This window comes from Aphelocoma coerulescens, chromosome 5 (assembly GCF_041296385.1).
Source record: "Aphelocoma coerulescens isolate FSJ_1873_10779 chromosome 5, UR_Acoe_1.0, whole genome shotgun sequence".
Classification (NCBI taxonomy): Eukaryota; Metazoa; Chordata; class Aves; order Passeriformes; family Corvidae; genus Aphelocoma; species Aphelocoma coerulescens.
Window position 1 is genome coordinate 1,471,759 of NC_091019.1, and position 15,013 is coordinate 1,486,771.

Here is a 15,013-nt window from a genome sequence, read left to right on the forward strand (position 1 = left end):
TCACACTTTAAAAACTTTATTTATATAAAAAAATCATTTTGTTTTAAAAGCGTTACAAGAGTGTGCACAGGAATCAGACAAGGAACTGCTTGGCGCTTCCCCCTCCCCACCTCCTTGGCCCCCCTCCCCACCAGGGCCGAGGAGGAGAGAAGGGGGATGCTGGCTTTTTGGTTCATTTGGAATTAAAAATTAAAAAAGGAATTAGTGTTTTACATATTTAAAGGAAAAGAGAAGAGTTAGACCCCAGAACAAAACCCAACCGAGCTGAGGTGGGGCTGGAAGCAGGGCAGGCCCAGCCGGAGCTGGGGGTGAACTGGGGCAGGAGCAAGGCACCAGCTCCGCCCCGCCACCTCCCCGCGCCCCGAGAGCCCGCCCCGGGGGGAGCCCCGGGCTGGGAGGGCTCCTGCTCCAGTTTGCAGCCTCCTGCAGAGGCTTCCAGTTGCACAGGGAGCCCCAGGGCCTCCCGAAAGATCACAGCACATGGATGTGCCCCAGCACCACAGCCAAGAGGAGGAGGAGGAAGAGGAGGAAGAGGAGCACATCCCAGCTCCCACGGCAGCCCAGGCCAGGATGCCGATGAGCACCCCCTGCACCCTCTCAGAGAGGGCAGGGGAGCTGGGTTCCCCCCCAAACAGGCTCCCAGCCCCACTGCAGACAGGTAAGGCTCCCAGCGGGGAAGGGAAGAGCTCAGCCCTGCCAGAAGCCCGGGAAACTCCCCTTTCCCAGGGAAGCAGCTGGACAGTACGATTCAAAGAGCTATTTCACAGTGGCAAAAGAAAGGCACGTGTCAAGAGAAAGTCAGCGGGGCAGCGCCGCGGGATCCCGGCTCCAGGCGCCCGGCACAGTGCGCCCTGAACCGCCCGCTCTCCCCAAAACCCTGCCGCATCTCCTCCCTCCGCAGGACCCCGGCCCATGCCCCCCCTCCTCACAGAAGGATCCTCCTCACACAGGCACTGGGTGGGAGCCAGGGCCCCATCCAGACCCCTCTGCAGGATCCAGAGCTGGATCTCCCCCTTCCCACGCCCTCAAAGCCTCATCTAGAGCAAAGCAGGAGACGTTATTGCTGCTTTTCCTTCCTCTCGCCCCCCGCGCCTCCAGCCCCCGGACTCTGGTCCTGCAGCCCTCAGGGAGGAGGGATGCTCCTGTTGTCCCCATGGCCCCGGCTGAAGAGTGATCCTGCACAAAAAAATATATCCTATAGGCAACAAAACCAAACCAAACACAAGGCGGCGGCAAGTGAGGTCCCAGTCCCTGTCCCTGCAGACGCCTCGGAGCAGGGCGAAGGCGTGGGAGAGAAGGCAGCTCCTGGTCAAGGCAGAGATCCGAGTCCTTGTGCAGCATCCACGCCGGCTGATCCGGCAGAGTCAGGCAGGAAGGTTTAACTCTCAGGAAGAGGGAGGTGGTGGAGGACGGGAGGAGGAGGAGTTGTTCTCAGTGGTGGTGTCCCAGAACAGGGAGGTGCAGCGGCCCGAGGAGACCGAGTGGCCCGGGCTGCCCCGGGGACCCGGCCCAGGCGTTTGGCTGGATGGTTGGCACAGAGAGTCCAGCAAAAATTCCAACAATAAGACAAGGTAAAAGTCGGTCCATTCCACCATGAAGAGTTATATATTTATATATATAATATATTATCAACCCAAACGGAGTGGAGGCGGGGAGGCCAGCTAGATCTTCTGCTGTGGAGAGAGAGAGAGAGGGGGACAGGCATTAAGGCTGGACCAGGAGTGAGGGCAGAGGCAGGATCACGGCACCAGTGATTGCAGCAGCAGTGATTGGAGCAAGATTTGGCTGGCCAAGCACCCCTTAGAGCACAGCAGGATCTGTCACCACTGTCAGATTGGGCAGGACACCGTGGGACATACCAACAGCGGGGAGGGCACAGCAGCATCTTCCTCTGCCTCCTCTACCTCAGGCTGAGACTCCTGCCCCTCCTCCTGCTGCAGACACACGGGGTTAGTAGGGGCCATGGCACGGGGGGTGTTAGTTGTGGGAGCCCAGCTCTCCCCCTCCTCTGCCAGCCAGGACAGCGATGTGGCATTTCCTGCACCCATCCCACTCTTCCCGAGTTCAGGAGAACTGCTCACCATCAGCGGCGCTGCCTTCACCGGCTCCATCTCCCCGAGGTCACCGGATCGGTCCAGCGTCCTGCTGTGGTCCCTCTCGTTGAGCGTGGAATAGTTGTCTGGAGCAGGAGAGGGGACAGTCGGTCAGTCTGCTGCACCACCCCCGCAGCAGATGTGAACTCTGCCCCACTCCCCACATACCGAGGGAGGGTCCCCTCTCCTACCTGGTCCCATGTTGCTCATCTGGATCTCCTCCCGGGAGGATTTCTTGTCTACAAGCATGGGAGAGCACATCAGGGACAGTCCCTGCAGCCAGGAGCTGCAGAGGAACTGCTTCCTTCCCCAGCTGGGGGAGCACAGGCCCAGCTGCAGCTGCAGCTCCATGAGCCAAGGACACCACAGGACCTACGATGCCAGCCCCAAGAAGCCATCTAAGGCCCAAACTGACGGCTCTGGTGTCCAGGAAAGCCACCCAAGTCCCAGACTGATGGCCTTGTTTGAGCAGCTGTGGCTGCCAGGGAAGCCAAAGCTGAAGAGCAGGGAGGGGACCAACACCAGCTGCCCTGGGTACCCACGAGGCAGAGGGACGATGGCGGGCACGGTGCTGAAGGCGGGCACATACCTGTTTTTTGGTTCCTGTCGATGAGAGGCAAGGTGCTGTCATCAAAGGAGTTGCCTCCCTGGGTCCGAGAGGCATTGCTCAGGTTCACCTACCGTAACAGACAGTCACCACTCAAACCCTGGGCCCAGAGGTTCCTTCCCACCAGCACTCGGCACAAACCCAGGAGCCCTCCCACAGCCCTTGAGGAAGGGGCCCAAAGTAACCAGAGGGTGCTGAAGCCCCCACTGCACCCCTGTCAGAATGGGGGTCCTGCCTGGACCAGGGCAGTGCCCGGCCCTCCAGCAGCAAGGGCAGTCCCTGCTTTTGGGAAGGAAACTGAGCCTGGGAGAACCTCATTCTTCAGCACTGCCACAGCAGCACTTGGGGTGACAAAATTCCTGCCTCATGCTCATGTGGGACACGGGGCACAACACTTTACAGAGTGTTCCTAGCAGAGACTTCCTGCTGGCCATTGGCTGAAAAACAGCACAGGGACACCTCTGCGAGTGCCCAGTGCCACCAGCAGGGTGAAGAGCTGCAGGCCAGTACTGCCAAGCTCCAGGAACACCCTGCTCCCTGCTGTAGGACCCCCCACCTACCGCCACAGGGCATCCCCGCACCTGGAAATCTGACTTCTTCCAGCCTTCCTTCTCAAGGGGCTTCCGCAGCTCCTTATAGCCCCAGACTGTCTGCAGGACAAGGGCGGCTGCCCGGACTTCTCTCTCTGAGCGGTTCCTAGGAAGAGGCGAAGGAAGAGATGTTTGGAAACCTGGAGAAAGTGAAGCCCCTCTCCACCCCTGGCATCATCCTTTGAACAGAGCCTACCCAGATTTGTTGATCAGCACAAGCTTCTCGATGCCCTGTGTTTCCCGGAGCTTCTTGGCCGCCTCGAGGTTGTCCACGATCACTTCATTGATGGTGTTGAGGATTGACACTACTGTGTCCTCAGAGAGGTTTTTGGCAGGGGTCTGCTGGCCTCCAGGCAGGTTCTTCACCAGGTTGGGGATGGCATGTTTGCCTGGGAAGGATAAAGCATGAGCATGCAGGGAACAGGACTGAAGGGAAAACCACCGGCAGGTGACCCATTGTGCTGCCCCTCTCTGCAGAGCTCAGCACTCTCTGCTCTGGGCGGGGGCAGCAGACAGAAGCTGGGCTGACGCTGTGCCCACGCACTTCCCCAGCGGCCAGGAGGAGGAGGAGGAGGAGGAGGAGGAAGCTCCTGCCTAGCCCGCGTGGGTACAGGGAGCGTGCCGCCCTCACCGATCAGCTCCTTGTTGCGCAGGTCCACGGCCAGGTTGCGCAGGGCCCCGGACGCCGCTTTCACCACGCGCTCGCTGTCGTGGGTCAGGAGGTCGGCGATGGCGGAGAGCCCCTTCTCCTGGCGCAGGGCCGAGCGGATGTACCGGCCGTACTGCGGGGAGGCACGGGGCCACCGCGTCACCCGGGGCTGGGCACACCCTGCCGGCCCCACGGGTGGTGCTGCCGGCCGCCCCGGCCCCCTCCCTGCCACGCCGCCGGCTCTGCGGGCACTCACCGTCCAGCTGCCCGCGCACAGGTTCTGGATGGCCCCAGCCGAAGCCTCCAGGATAGCTGGGGTCTTGCTTTCCTTCAGGAGGGAGATGTATATCCGCACCACTTCTGGCTGGAAGAGGAGCTCGTAGCCTGCCAGGAGCACATGGGTAGGAAGGGTTTATCCAAGGGCTCCACTAGCGGTCTGCCTAATCCAAAGGGGCACTGCTGGGCAGACGAGGCTGGAAGCTTCTTCCCAGGCCCCCAGGGGGTGAGATCCTTGGCACAGAGGGCCAGGCTGCCCCAGGGTACCAGAGACCCCAGCCGCTGCTTGGCCAGGGGCTGTGATTCACATGCAGCGAGATACTTGTCCCCAGAGGCTTCTGGGAATGACCCTTACTCATTCCAGGAATGACCCCTGCTCATTCTCATGGGTGGGGAACACTTCACCACAGAGATTTTAGGTTTAAATCGTGCCTGCTCTTCACGCCCAGGAGAGAAGAGCAGGCACGAGGGCAGCTGTGCTGGCGAGTCTGAGACCACCAGAGGGCTGTGTCACTGTGCTCAGCCCCTGGAGCAGTACTTCCCTCTGAAGGGCGGCTGTCCTGAGGCAGCGCTGACCTCATCCACGCACAAGATCCTCACAACTACTGGCAGAGCTCGTTTTATCAGGCCCTGGGGCATTCCTGCTCCAAACCCAACTTCTGCCCATCAGAGAGGCCCACTTGAATGGAAAACAGCTCCTCTTGCTCGCTCCTCTCCCAGGCTGTTGTGGCAAAAGCTGCCCTGACACCCAAGCCCTGCATAATCGCTCAAGGAGCATACCTTTGGCTGGAGTTGTTCTTTTGGGAAAATCCACTGTGTCGGCACCAGGGTCTTCCGGGAGCTTTTTACCTTCAAAGGGCAAGTGGAGAGGCATGAGACTTCTCCTCTCCCCACCTGCCTCGGCCCAACAGCTCTTTGCCACTTGCAGGAACAAGCCCAGAGGCGAGCTGAAGCCAAGCAACCAGCGTGTCCCAGGAGGGGACATTGGGGGCATTAGCCACACTGCAGGCAGAACGTGCCCAGCTGGGGAGGGGGGACAAAGAGAGCTGGAGAAAGCACCCAATTAAACCACGGGAAAAGTAAAACCAAGAGCGCACTCACCTCTGGAGAACCACTCGTCTATTGGTGAGGCGGAGAGAAGGACAGGAGAGAGGGGAGGCAGGAGAAGAGAGGTGCCGACAGCGTCATGAGGCAGATCATTTGGCAAGAAAGCAAAGGGGAGGGGAAGGGGCAACACAGGAGACAAGGGAAGGCGTGGAATTAGTGGACATGTATCCGTCACCATCCCGCCACCACGGACACCCACCACAGCTTGTGTCAAATGCTTTGGGCAAGCCAAGCAGCAGCTCCCAGAGCCAGGGAAGCAGGGACCACTGTGCCTCCAGAGAAAGCTGCCCCCTTCAGCCTTCACACAAGATGCCCCAGTAGGAGCACAGAGACCCCAGACCACCCTCGAGAGCCGCCTCTGTCCCCCTCCCTCCCCTCCCCGCTGCTGCTGACACACGAACCTTTGCCCTTCTTGGCCCCGAAGCAGCTGGCAGCGTGGGGCCCGGCGTTGTTGGCAGGGGCAAGGGGCGTCTCCTGGTAGCGCTCGGCGTGGGGGATCTCGCGGTGGACTTGGTAGGACAGGTTCCTCAGCAGGCACACACAGTTCTCCACCAGCTGGGGAGAGAACCAGAGCGTCTGACTGAGACGCTGGGAGCAGCACTCCAGGTCTGTGAGCGAGGGCCCGACCCAGCCTTCAGCTTAAAGCTCAAGGAAAACTCAAGCCAAGACGTTAACCCAGGCAGACTGGGAAGCCCTGAGCCAGGGGACAGCAGCGTGGGGGTGAGTGACACAACCAGGCCCCCGCTGGGGAGGCCAACATTGCTACCCCAAACCGCAGGCTGAGTGCCAGACACCTCCTGGTCCAGCTGCGCCAGGTGCACCCCACACAGGCTCTCCCCTTCCCGACACCAACCCCGCTGTGGGGTACCTTGCTGTCCGAGTCCTTCTGGCCGATCTCGGACTGCACGATGTAGATCAGGGCATCCACCAGCCCATCACATTCCCGCAGCTTCCGACGGGCCTCGCTCCGCTCCGAGCTCACGTTCCTGGCAGGCAGGAGAGAACCGTCACGGGAGAGACAGCTGAGAGCAGGCGAGGGGCAGCCCACACCCCGCAGAGCTCAAGAGAGAGAACAGCTCCTGTGGCTCCCCTCACCAAGGGGAAACGCCTCCAAACTCAGGGTCTGCATCACCAGCAGCTGTCTTAGCAGAGCAGCTGCTCCACAGAGCTCTGGAATTGCCAGGAACGGCCTGGAAAGAGTGCTGCAGCCCAAACCCAGGCCCGTGCTCTGACAGGCCCATACCTAAGGCAGCCAGCGGTGTTGGTGAGCACCGACTCCCACTCTATATGGCGGGGTTTGGAGTCCTCGTTGGGCTCCCGCTCCCAGCCGGAGCGGGGAATGACCACCTCATCCGTCAGGGCATGTAGCGCGTGATCCACGATGGCCATCTTGATGGAGTCGTGCGAGGAGAGGTTCCACAGCGTCCCTGCAATGCCACAAGCAGAAGGTGAGCACTCAGACCCTGGTCACAGACCCCACCCCGGGGGCCAGCCTGCCCTGCCCCGCCCTCCCTGGAGTCACTACCTGTGATGACCTCGGTGAGGTCCATGTCGTGGGCCTTGCGCAGCAGGCGCACCAGCGCGGGCACCCCGTCGCAGTTCTTGATGGCGATCTTGTTATCCTGGTCCTTGCCGAAGGAGATGTTCTTGAGGGCTCCGCAGGCGCCGTAGTGCACCTCCTTCTTGGGGTGGTCCAGCAGCCCCACGAGCACGGGGATGCCCTTCAGCCGGCGCACCTCCGTCTTCACCTTGTCGTTGCGGTAGCACAGGTGCTGCAGGTAGGCGGCCGCGTTGGACTTGACGGCGTCCAGCCGGAAGCTCAGCATGGCTATGACCTCCGGCAGCTCCGGCTGGCGCCAGTTCCCTGGGGCCGGGCCGCCTTTCCGCAGGCTGTCCAGGCTGGCCAGGCTGCCCCGCTCGTGCTGGGCCAGCGGGGCCCAGTAGTACCGGTCGGGGGCCACGTCATCCACCAGCATGTCTTCGTAACTCCTAGGAGAGAGAGCAGAGGGAGTCTGAGCACAATCCTGGACCCGGGGGAAGCTGTGCCCCCTCCAGCCCACCGGAAGGGATGAAGCTGGATCCTGGTCTTTGAGCCCTGCAGGAGCCAGCCCTGGGACACGGGCAAGAGCCAGCCCCACAGGCAAGGTGCACTGCTGCCCACCCCTGTCCTGACCAGGAGCAGCTCATCCACAGACTGGCAGCGCTGGGAATGAGCCCAAAAAAGCACACGGAAGTTTAAAGTGTTAACTACTGCCCCACATGCCAAAGTGACATTTCACACCCCCAGAACACACACCTCTTCTCAAACCCCAGATTCTCCCATTTTTGCAGTCACTGGCACTATAATCCTTCCCCCACACAGGCAGAGGAATCCAGTGATTTCCAACAGAAAGGGATGGGAGGGAACAGCTCCATCACCCCTGCTGTGCCAGGACACTGAGGACATTCAAACAAGACCCAAGGAGAGGCTTCCACTCCCCGCTCTGGCTCACACCTGCCCCAGGGGCTGCTCAGCCACCTCCCGAGCTCCCGGATCAGGCACAGTCAGCTCCTGCCCACGAGCATACTGACAAGGATGGTGGCAGGTCCTGCTGCTGCCACCACTTCCCTTCCTACAGCCTCTGGCACAGGACTTGCCCAAGCCACCAGCTTTAGAGCCGCTTGGGCAGCTGTGGCACCGCCATGGTGTGGCGGCGGGCTGCCAGGCTGGCTTCCAGCAGGTCCCAGTGGGGACCACGCCTGGCTGCTCAGAGGTGCCGAGGAGCAGCAGCAGCACAAGGCTGGAGCGGGACGCGGCCACCGACACTTGCCAACACGGTTGGCAGCTGATCCCGCTCCCGTGCCAAGACTCGAGCTCCCTGGAAGGGAGGTCCCATCCTGCCACGGTGCCAGATCCCACCCTGCAAGTGTGGGGGATTCCACCTCGTGCGGTGCCGGATCCCCCCCAGGCAAGACGGGGCTGGCAGGGAGCGGGAAGGACCCCCCTTCCCTCCTTCCCTGCAGAGAGGGAGCTCCGAGAAGAGCCCCAGAGCAGGGGCTGGAGCTCTCCGCGGCCGACGGCAGCCAGCGCGCGCGGTGTCCCGCGGCTCGAGGCGCTCCTTCGGCTCCGCGTGCCTGGCGAGCTGCCTCCCCAAAGGGAAGTCGTTAACAGCCAGGCTCCTGCTCAAGACAAACATCTCAGGGGCGGGGGGACGCTGCTCTCCCTGCTCCCATCGCTGCGAGCTGGGCAGCCCGTGCGGACGGTAACTGAGAAGGTGGGGGACAAGCCAAGCTCAACAGCGCCTGGATTCCACAGATTGCTGTGATCTTTATCGCTCTCTGCCCGGGGAGGGAGAGCCGGCTCAGGGGCCCACCAACCCATCTTTCATACCCTGAGTCGTTCCCGCAACTCCAACAGAGTTGACCTTCTCTCCCTGCATGACCCACATCCCCCAGCTTCCCACCCGGCTGCAGCTCCTGCACTTGGCTCCTGTAACCCCCATCCTCCAGGACCTGGAGGAGCAGGAGCACAGACACCTTCCTGCGCAGCAGAGAGGGCTTGTGGTCTAAAAGGCCACCCAGGACACAGCCCAGGGAAAGTACACGAGCCAGAGTCTCTGTCTGGCCAAGCAGCCAGGGGTTGGACACACCCGTGTAACCCCTTCTGCCCAAGATGCTCCCTGAGGGATGAGACCTGATGGCCATGTGCTCAAAACTGCCCACACTGGCTTGTCCCCGGCTGCCCAAGCGGGGAAAAGCCTGGAGCAGCCCTGCCTGCCCTCCTCCAGCCGGCACAAGCTGCACAAAGCGAGGGCGCCGAGCAAATCTATCTGGGTGAGCAACCGCCCTGACTGGTTCAGCACAGCCCAGCAGCACTTGTGCTGGCACCAGCCACAAGGACAGACAAAGCTGGTCCTTCAGTCCCTCTCGCAGCCAGGAGCTACCGCAGATTGACAGCACGCACCTGGATTGGGCAGATCTCCACAGGGGCTGGCAAGAGTCCCTCTCCCCCAGGTCTCTCTCCCTGTTGTCTCTGTTTTATGTCCCAGGATTTTAGGCAGCCTGTGCTGAGCCATACCTGTCTGCCTGGGCCCAGTCTGGGGCACTCAGGAGGTGCTGACACAGTCCCTTCCCCATCTCCAGGACTCCGGCTCAGCCCCTCGCTCCACTGCTACCTCACCACCCCCAGAGCCATCCCCCAGCACCTGCCCGAAGTCCTGCTGACAGCCCAGCAAGGAGCAGAGCAGGAAGCAGTACTTGCACGGGGACAGCTGGCACCAGAGATCAACGGGCAGGAGTCATGACCTCAGGCATGTGACATCCTGAATGCCTGGCAGGGCAGGAAGGAGCTCCAGGACCCTGCTCTGGCCTCCGAGGGCAGCACAGCCCAGCAAGCTGGAGGAGCCGCCATGGCCACAGACACACGAGGAGGAGAAGCTGCTGCTGCTGCCGAACAGGTTGAGCAGCTTCTCCCACCCTGCCCTGTGGCAGGAACGCTCCTGGGGCACCGTGGGGCCGAGCCCTGCTCACCCCAGCCTGGGCTCAGCTCCCCTTCCCGGGGCTGCTCTTGGCTCAGAGAGAGCACAGTTGTGGGACTGCAGCTGCTCCCATCACACAACCCACACAGGCATCGCTCCCAGAGGGATGCACCACGCTGGGGCACCCACGGCCCTGGTGACACAAGAGGGAAGGGCCTGGAGCTACATCCAGCTGCCCACCGGAACTCCTGGCTGCAGGACGACCAGCTCAATTAGCATCCAGGTTTAACCACCAATTAAGCAGACAATTAGAAGCAGATGCAAGTTTTCTCCTGCGTGAGCCACGTGTGACTCAGCTCAAAGTGTTGTGTCCGTGGTCCTCCCTCCTCCAAGGAGGGTGAATTTCAAGGGACCCCAGAGCACCCCAGAGCCTCCTGCCACGTACCTGAGCCGCCGCCGAGCGTCAGACGGGGTCCCCGCCCTCCTGGCCGTGCCGTAGTCAGACATGAGCCCGTAGTCCACGTCTTCAAAGCCCACGCTGCGCTGGTCATCCTCCAGGCCGTAGGGCTCGGGGTGGAAATGGTTGAGGTCCATGTTGCTGCCCCCAACGCGCACCTGGGGCTGGGGGCCGTAGATGTCCTGGCGGCTGGGGGCTCGGTAGGTGTCCATGGAGGGGCGGTAGCGCTCATCGATGCGGGTGACGCGGGACAGGCTGCCGTAGCTGTGGTCGCTGCCCGGGTACCCGTCCTCGTAGGGGCGGCCGTAGCCGTCGGGGTAGTGGTAGTTGCGAGGGAGGGTGGCTGTGCCCGCCTGGCCCAGGTAGCTGCCGGGGCCCCCGTTGCCGTTCTTGCGGAAGTTCCTGTCCATGGTCTGGACGTAGTTGCTGGTGACGGGGGACGTTTCCAAAGGCAGCCCATCAGGCCCCACCGGCACCTGCTGCACCGTCCGGGTGGTCACGGTCTTCACCACTTTCTTCACCTGGAAGGGGTGACACGTGCGCAGGACACGCTCACATCAAGAAACCCACCACGTCCCTGCGTCCCCACATTCCCCTGCCGGCCCAGCACTTTACTTCAGGACTATTTCACGCCCTGTTTCAGCTCATGGCAGAGCACCGAGCCACCAGGGTCCCCCACCGTGCCCTGTCCCTCCACGGTGTCCCCAGGCCTGTACCGTGGTCTCTGTACGCCGGGTTGTCCCATCATCTGATGTCTCCACAGACACAACTGACATGGCCCCTTCCGGGTCCTCCTCCATGGTGTACGTCTCCTCCACGATCTGGCCCGGGTCCTGCATCCTGGGGATTGTGCTGTACAAGAGGTGGCTGTGGTCCTGACGGGAGAAAGCAAAAGGCAGTCAGACCCTGTCACCAGTCTGGACCTTCCTGGGAGTCAGCTGGATGAGAGATCTTTCCTCACAGGGAGCCCTGATACCTTTCGGAAGACGGTACCTTTAAGCCAGAGTGGCCACATGAGAAGCCCAAGTCACCCTCTCCCAGTTGGAATGGGGACACTGGGACACTGTCCTGGACCCTCCCCCAGCAAGGAGGCTGCCCGCAGCCAGAGGGCTGAGCTCCCCCTACCTGTGGCCCGTTGAGCTTCAGATCTGAGTATTTCTGCCTTTCCAGGTCAGCATCGCCCAGGAAACGTCCGTTCTGAAACACAGCAGGGCAGCAGGCCCATTACTACAGGGATCCGCCACGTATCCATCCTCACCTCCCTGCAGGGCCCTGAGCAGCCCGTCTCATGCATCGGACAGACACACCCACCGTGCACCCCACGGGAGCCCCAGGAGAGGAATGTACTCCTCAGGGGTCTGTGCCATGTGCAGCAAAACCTCCTCTGGGCCAGCCTGGGGAAGAGTCGGAGGAGACACCCCGACATCCCAGCTCTCCCGCATGCTCCTGATGGAATGGCCACGACCTTTCCCTGCTCCCCAGCAGGGCCCCGGACACCTTCCACATCTCCCGATGCAGGAGCCACCAGTGACCCCAGAGGCCCCCCCTGGGCCTGAGGGAACCGCGCGGTGGCCGATCGCAGGGTGCTGCTGTTTGACACTTGGACTCTTCCTCTGTCCATCCTGCCCTGCCCCACAGGTCCCTCCTGGCACCACCACCTTCCACAGCCGGAAAGGCACCCGGCTCCTGCACACCACCACGCACCAGCCCTCCGGGCACCCCTCTCCAAGACTGAGCCTGAGAAAGTGAGGAGACACCTCAAGCCAAGGCAGATGAGACCACATTTCCAGCCCTGCAGAGATCTCTCCAAGCCCTGGTTTGGCCGTGCGGGGACCGACAGACTCCAGGGATTTGCCCTTTGTCACACACAGAGGGAGACACACAGCCCCCAAGCCCCAGCATTTCAGCTGCCATCCAAGCAGCCGAGTGGGATGGGGAGCAGAGATGCCCTGGAACTGAGCACAGCCGACCTGTGACCTTCCCAAAACCAGAGCAGAGCCGACCTGGCAGCAAGACCCTCCAGGCTGGCACCTCCTGCCCCGAAGCCTCTGTCTGCCGAGGGAGGCCTGCGCACCCCCAGACCAACTCCAGTACACCAGTGCCACAAGAACAGCCGGGCCCTCCTCCGCCTCCCGTATCCAAGGAGGGCCGAGGGGAGGCAGCTCCGGGGGCTCCAGGAGCCTGTGCACGCCCCTCTGCCGAGGGGGTGTTTTACCTGGTGCCGCCGGGTGAGCGTGCCGTTGGCCAAGCCCGGGCCGGCGTCCTGTGGGGAGACCCGCACTCGCTCCAGCTGGGCTGAGACATGGCGCCGTTCCTCCTCCAGGGCCCGGGTCAGCTTCTCGAACTGTGCCTCCTGCTCCTTGACAGAGGCAAGGATGCTGGCGGTCGACTCCACTTCCGAGTCGTCCATGGGTGACGGGTGCCCAGGGTGGGCAGGGCGGGGGGCACGGGGAGGCACAAGCGAAGGCGGCTTGGTGGCAAGGTGAGGGTGGGAAAAGTGACCTCGAAGGGCAGGAGCCCCTCTCTTCACTGCACATGATTTTGGGGGAGGAAAGGAGGAGAGAAGAGCGGTCAGAAGAGACTGATTTCATTAAGACAGATTTTCAGAACAGGAAAAAAAAAATCTTACGGCATTAACACCCACTCCCACCCATCACCAGAGAACTGCCAAGAGGGTCCTGGAGCAGGACTCAGATGCAAACTGCCCCAGCGTTAAAGCCTGGAAAAGTGTCACTGTGGGGCCAGAAGGCTCCCCCCAGCACACCAAACAGGTGGGGCTGAGCCAGGTTCGGAAGAGCTGCTGTGGGCTGAGGGAAAACCTCATGGGCAAGGAAAAGCTGTGGGCAGAAAGTGCAGGAGGGGAGGACATGTCCCTGGGGTGGGGCAGGGGACACTCCTGAAGAACGAGAAGTGACCCACATCCCACCGCTTCCTCCAGGGAAGGGCGGAGCGGGAGGGCCCTGTCACTTATCTGCTCCCTCCTCCTTGGTGTGGTAAGAGATGGGGAGACGGCCCTGGCTCCACAGCTCCTTCATAGCCAGGAAAGGGGATGGAATGCGATGGGATCCCACTAATGGGGATCCCATGAGCCCCTGTGACTGCTGCCAAAACTCACCACCCTCCAGGGATGCTCAGCCCACAGACCAAGGAATGGGCTTTGGCCTGGACCCCTCCAACATCCCCACCCAAAGGAGAACAGCAAGTGAGCCACAATCAACATTTTGGTACAGAAAGGCAATATTGTTCCATACAGACCTGTTAGAGGAGGAAGCTCAGGTTTGATTGGCAAAGGCACGGGACAGCCAGGTCTAGACGCAGAGAGTCATGGGAGAAACAGCCCAGCCACCACAGTGAGGAAGCAGGAGGGAAGAGAGCTGCAGGGACAGCGGGAGCAGGTCAAAATCACACACGAGAACTCCAAACAGGAGGTAGGGCAGGCACGGAGCTGGGAAACGGGCGCCTCTCTCCCACCCCCTCCCCTCTGAAGGATGGGCAGCGTGTGGAAGGGCCGGTGGGGTGGCAAATGCGGCGCTGCTCCCACAACAGCCCCCCAGCTCTACGGAGACTCCAGCACCCCTCACTGTTCCCAGCGACGGGAGAAACGGCAGAGGCGGGGAGGAGTGGCCAGGGCTCAGCCCTCCACCCCTCCCGCGCAGCCCGGCCGAGTCCCTGCAAGCCCGAGAGGTTTTCCCAAAGCTGTGCAGTCACGGCAGGCGTGTGGGGACTCGCTCGAGCCGGGCAGGCGGCACACAGGCTGCTTTCCCACGGTCTCCAGCACCGGCTCTGCCCACTCCGCTCCCCGGTGCCACCGCCCTGGAGCGCCAATAAGGACGACCCGGGGCTGAGAGCTCGCTTAGGCAGCATCCCTGTTCCCAGCAGCTCCTGCAGCCCCTCCGGACCCAGCCTGCAGCACATGCTGGTGCACAGGAGCTCAGTAAAGAGTCTTCTGGTCCGTCACAGCCCTCCCCACTCCTCCTGTGGCTCTGCTCCCCAAAGCCTCCCTCGGGTACAGGCGCGTGTCAGCCACGGTGGCACCACCGCGACGGAGCCCAGCCACGCAGGGTGGACGCTTTCCAAGCGCTTTGGAGGGCGCCCACAGCACGTTCCTGCCATCTGGTCACTGCCACTCTGTCATCTGCCTTCATCAGTAAAAAAATCCAGTTGCTCTACTCGTGCCCACGTGGTGCCCAGCAGAAGGAGCTGTGGCACACCCAGCCAAGCCCCGCACCCCAGGAGGAATGCGGCCCACCACCCTCTGGAGCCCAAGCAAGCTTTTGGAGGCTCCCAGACACGACTCCTGGCGCATGCACAAAGCTTTCCACCCCTCCCACCTCGCGACAGGTACTCCCTGAGGCTTTTCCAACCGATCAGCTGCCCGAGCCTTGTATGGAAATACAGGGATGGCTCTGACCCTTGCTGCTCACCTGCCCTGCGGACCTGCAGGATTCTCCAAAGGAGAGGCTCGGTGCCTCCCAGAACAGTGCTGACACATCCCAACTCTCATCCCTGAGTAGCACTCCGCATCTCTGGTGGGCTACCACCCACTTTAAGCAGGGACACAGATCCTCAGCCTTTCCAGGGCTCCCTGATGGCAGGGGAGCAGCTCCTTGCCACATCCCAGTATTGTCCAGCAGGACACAGGGCAGTCCTACCACCCCACGAAACGGCAGCATCCAAAATCCCAGCCAGCAGTCCCCCAGCTCGTTGGGATTTGTTTCCAGACTGGTATTTCAGCAAACCCTTTAAACAAAGGGAACAGCCCCCTGTGGAGAAGGGA

The 15,013-nt window shown here is 61.8% G+C and overlaps 1 protein-coding gene across 6 annotated transcripts in view; it reads right to left on the bottom strand.

The window, feature by feature from the left end:
• CTNND1 (catenin delta 1) overlaps positions 1-15,013 on the bottom strand; it is a 27,099-nt gene continuing 12,086 nt past the window's right edge. The window contains exons 2-21 of one of the 6 annotated variants that reach the window (XM_069016179.1): positions 13,492-13,610; positions 12,452-12,765; positions 11,362-11,433; positions 10,953-11,111; positions 10,225-10,757; positions 6,848-7,311; positions 6,566-6,749; positions 6,191-6,308; positions 5,724-5,877; positions 5,317-5,334; positions 4,996-5,064; positions 4,196-4,323; positions 3,922-4,072; positions 3,487-3,679; positions 3,282-3,396; positions 2,683-2,770; positions 2,285-2,332; positions 2,082-2,179; positions 1,860-1,934; positions 1-1,670 (exon numbers count right to left, since the gene is read on the bottom strand). In XM_069016179.1, the coding sequence (XP_068872280.1) occupies positions 1,662-1,670; positions 1,860-1,934; positions 2,082-2,179; positions 2,285-2,332; positions 2,683-2,770; positions 3,282-3,396; positions 3,487-3,679; positions 3,922-4,072; positions 4,196-4,323; positions 4,996-5,064; positions 5,317-5,334; positions 5,724-5,877; positions 6,191-6,308; positions 6,566-6,749; positions 6,848-7,311; positions 10,225-10,757; positions 10,953-11,111; positions 11,362-11,433; positions 12,452-12,646 (2,871 nt within the window). In that variant the 5' untranslated portion in view covers positions 12,647-12,765; positions 13,492-13,610 and the 3' untranslated portion in view covers positions 1-1,661. Of the gene's footprint in view, positions 1,674-1,694; positions 1,935-2,081; positions 2,180-2,284; positions 2,333-2,682; positions 2,771-3,281; positions 3,397-3,486; positions 3,680-3,921; positions 4,073-4,195; positions 4,324-4,995; positions 5,065-5,316; positions 5,335-5,723; positions 5,878-6,190; positions 6,309-6,565; positions 6,750-6,847; positions 7,312-10,224; positions 10,758-10,952; positions 11,112-11,361; positions 11,434-12,451; positions 12,766-13,491; positions 13,611-15,013 lie in introns of those variants that run through there. The other 5 variants (XM_069016180.1, XM_069016182.1, XM_069016181.1 and 2 more) reach the window with 5 other exon arrangements.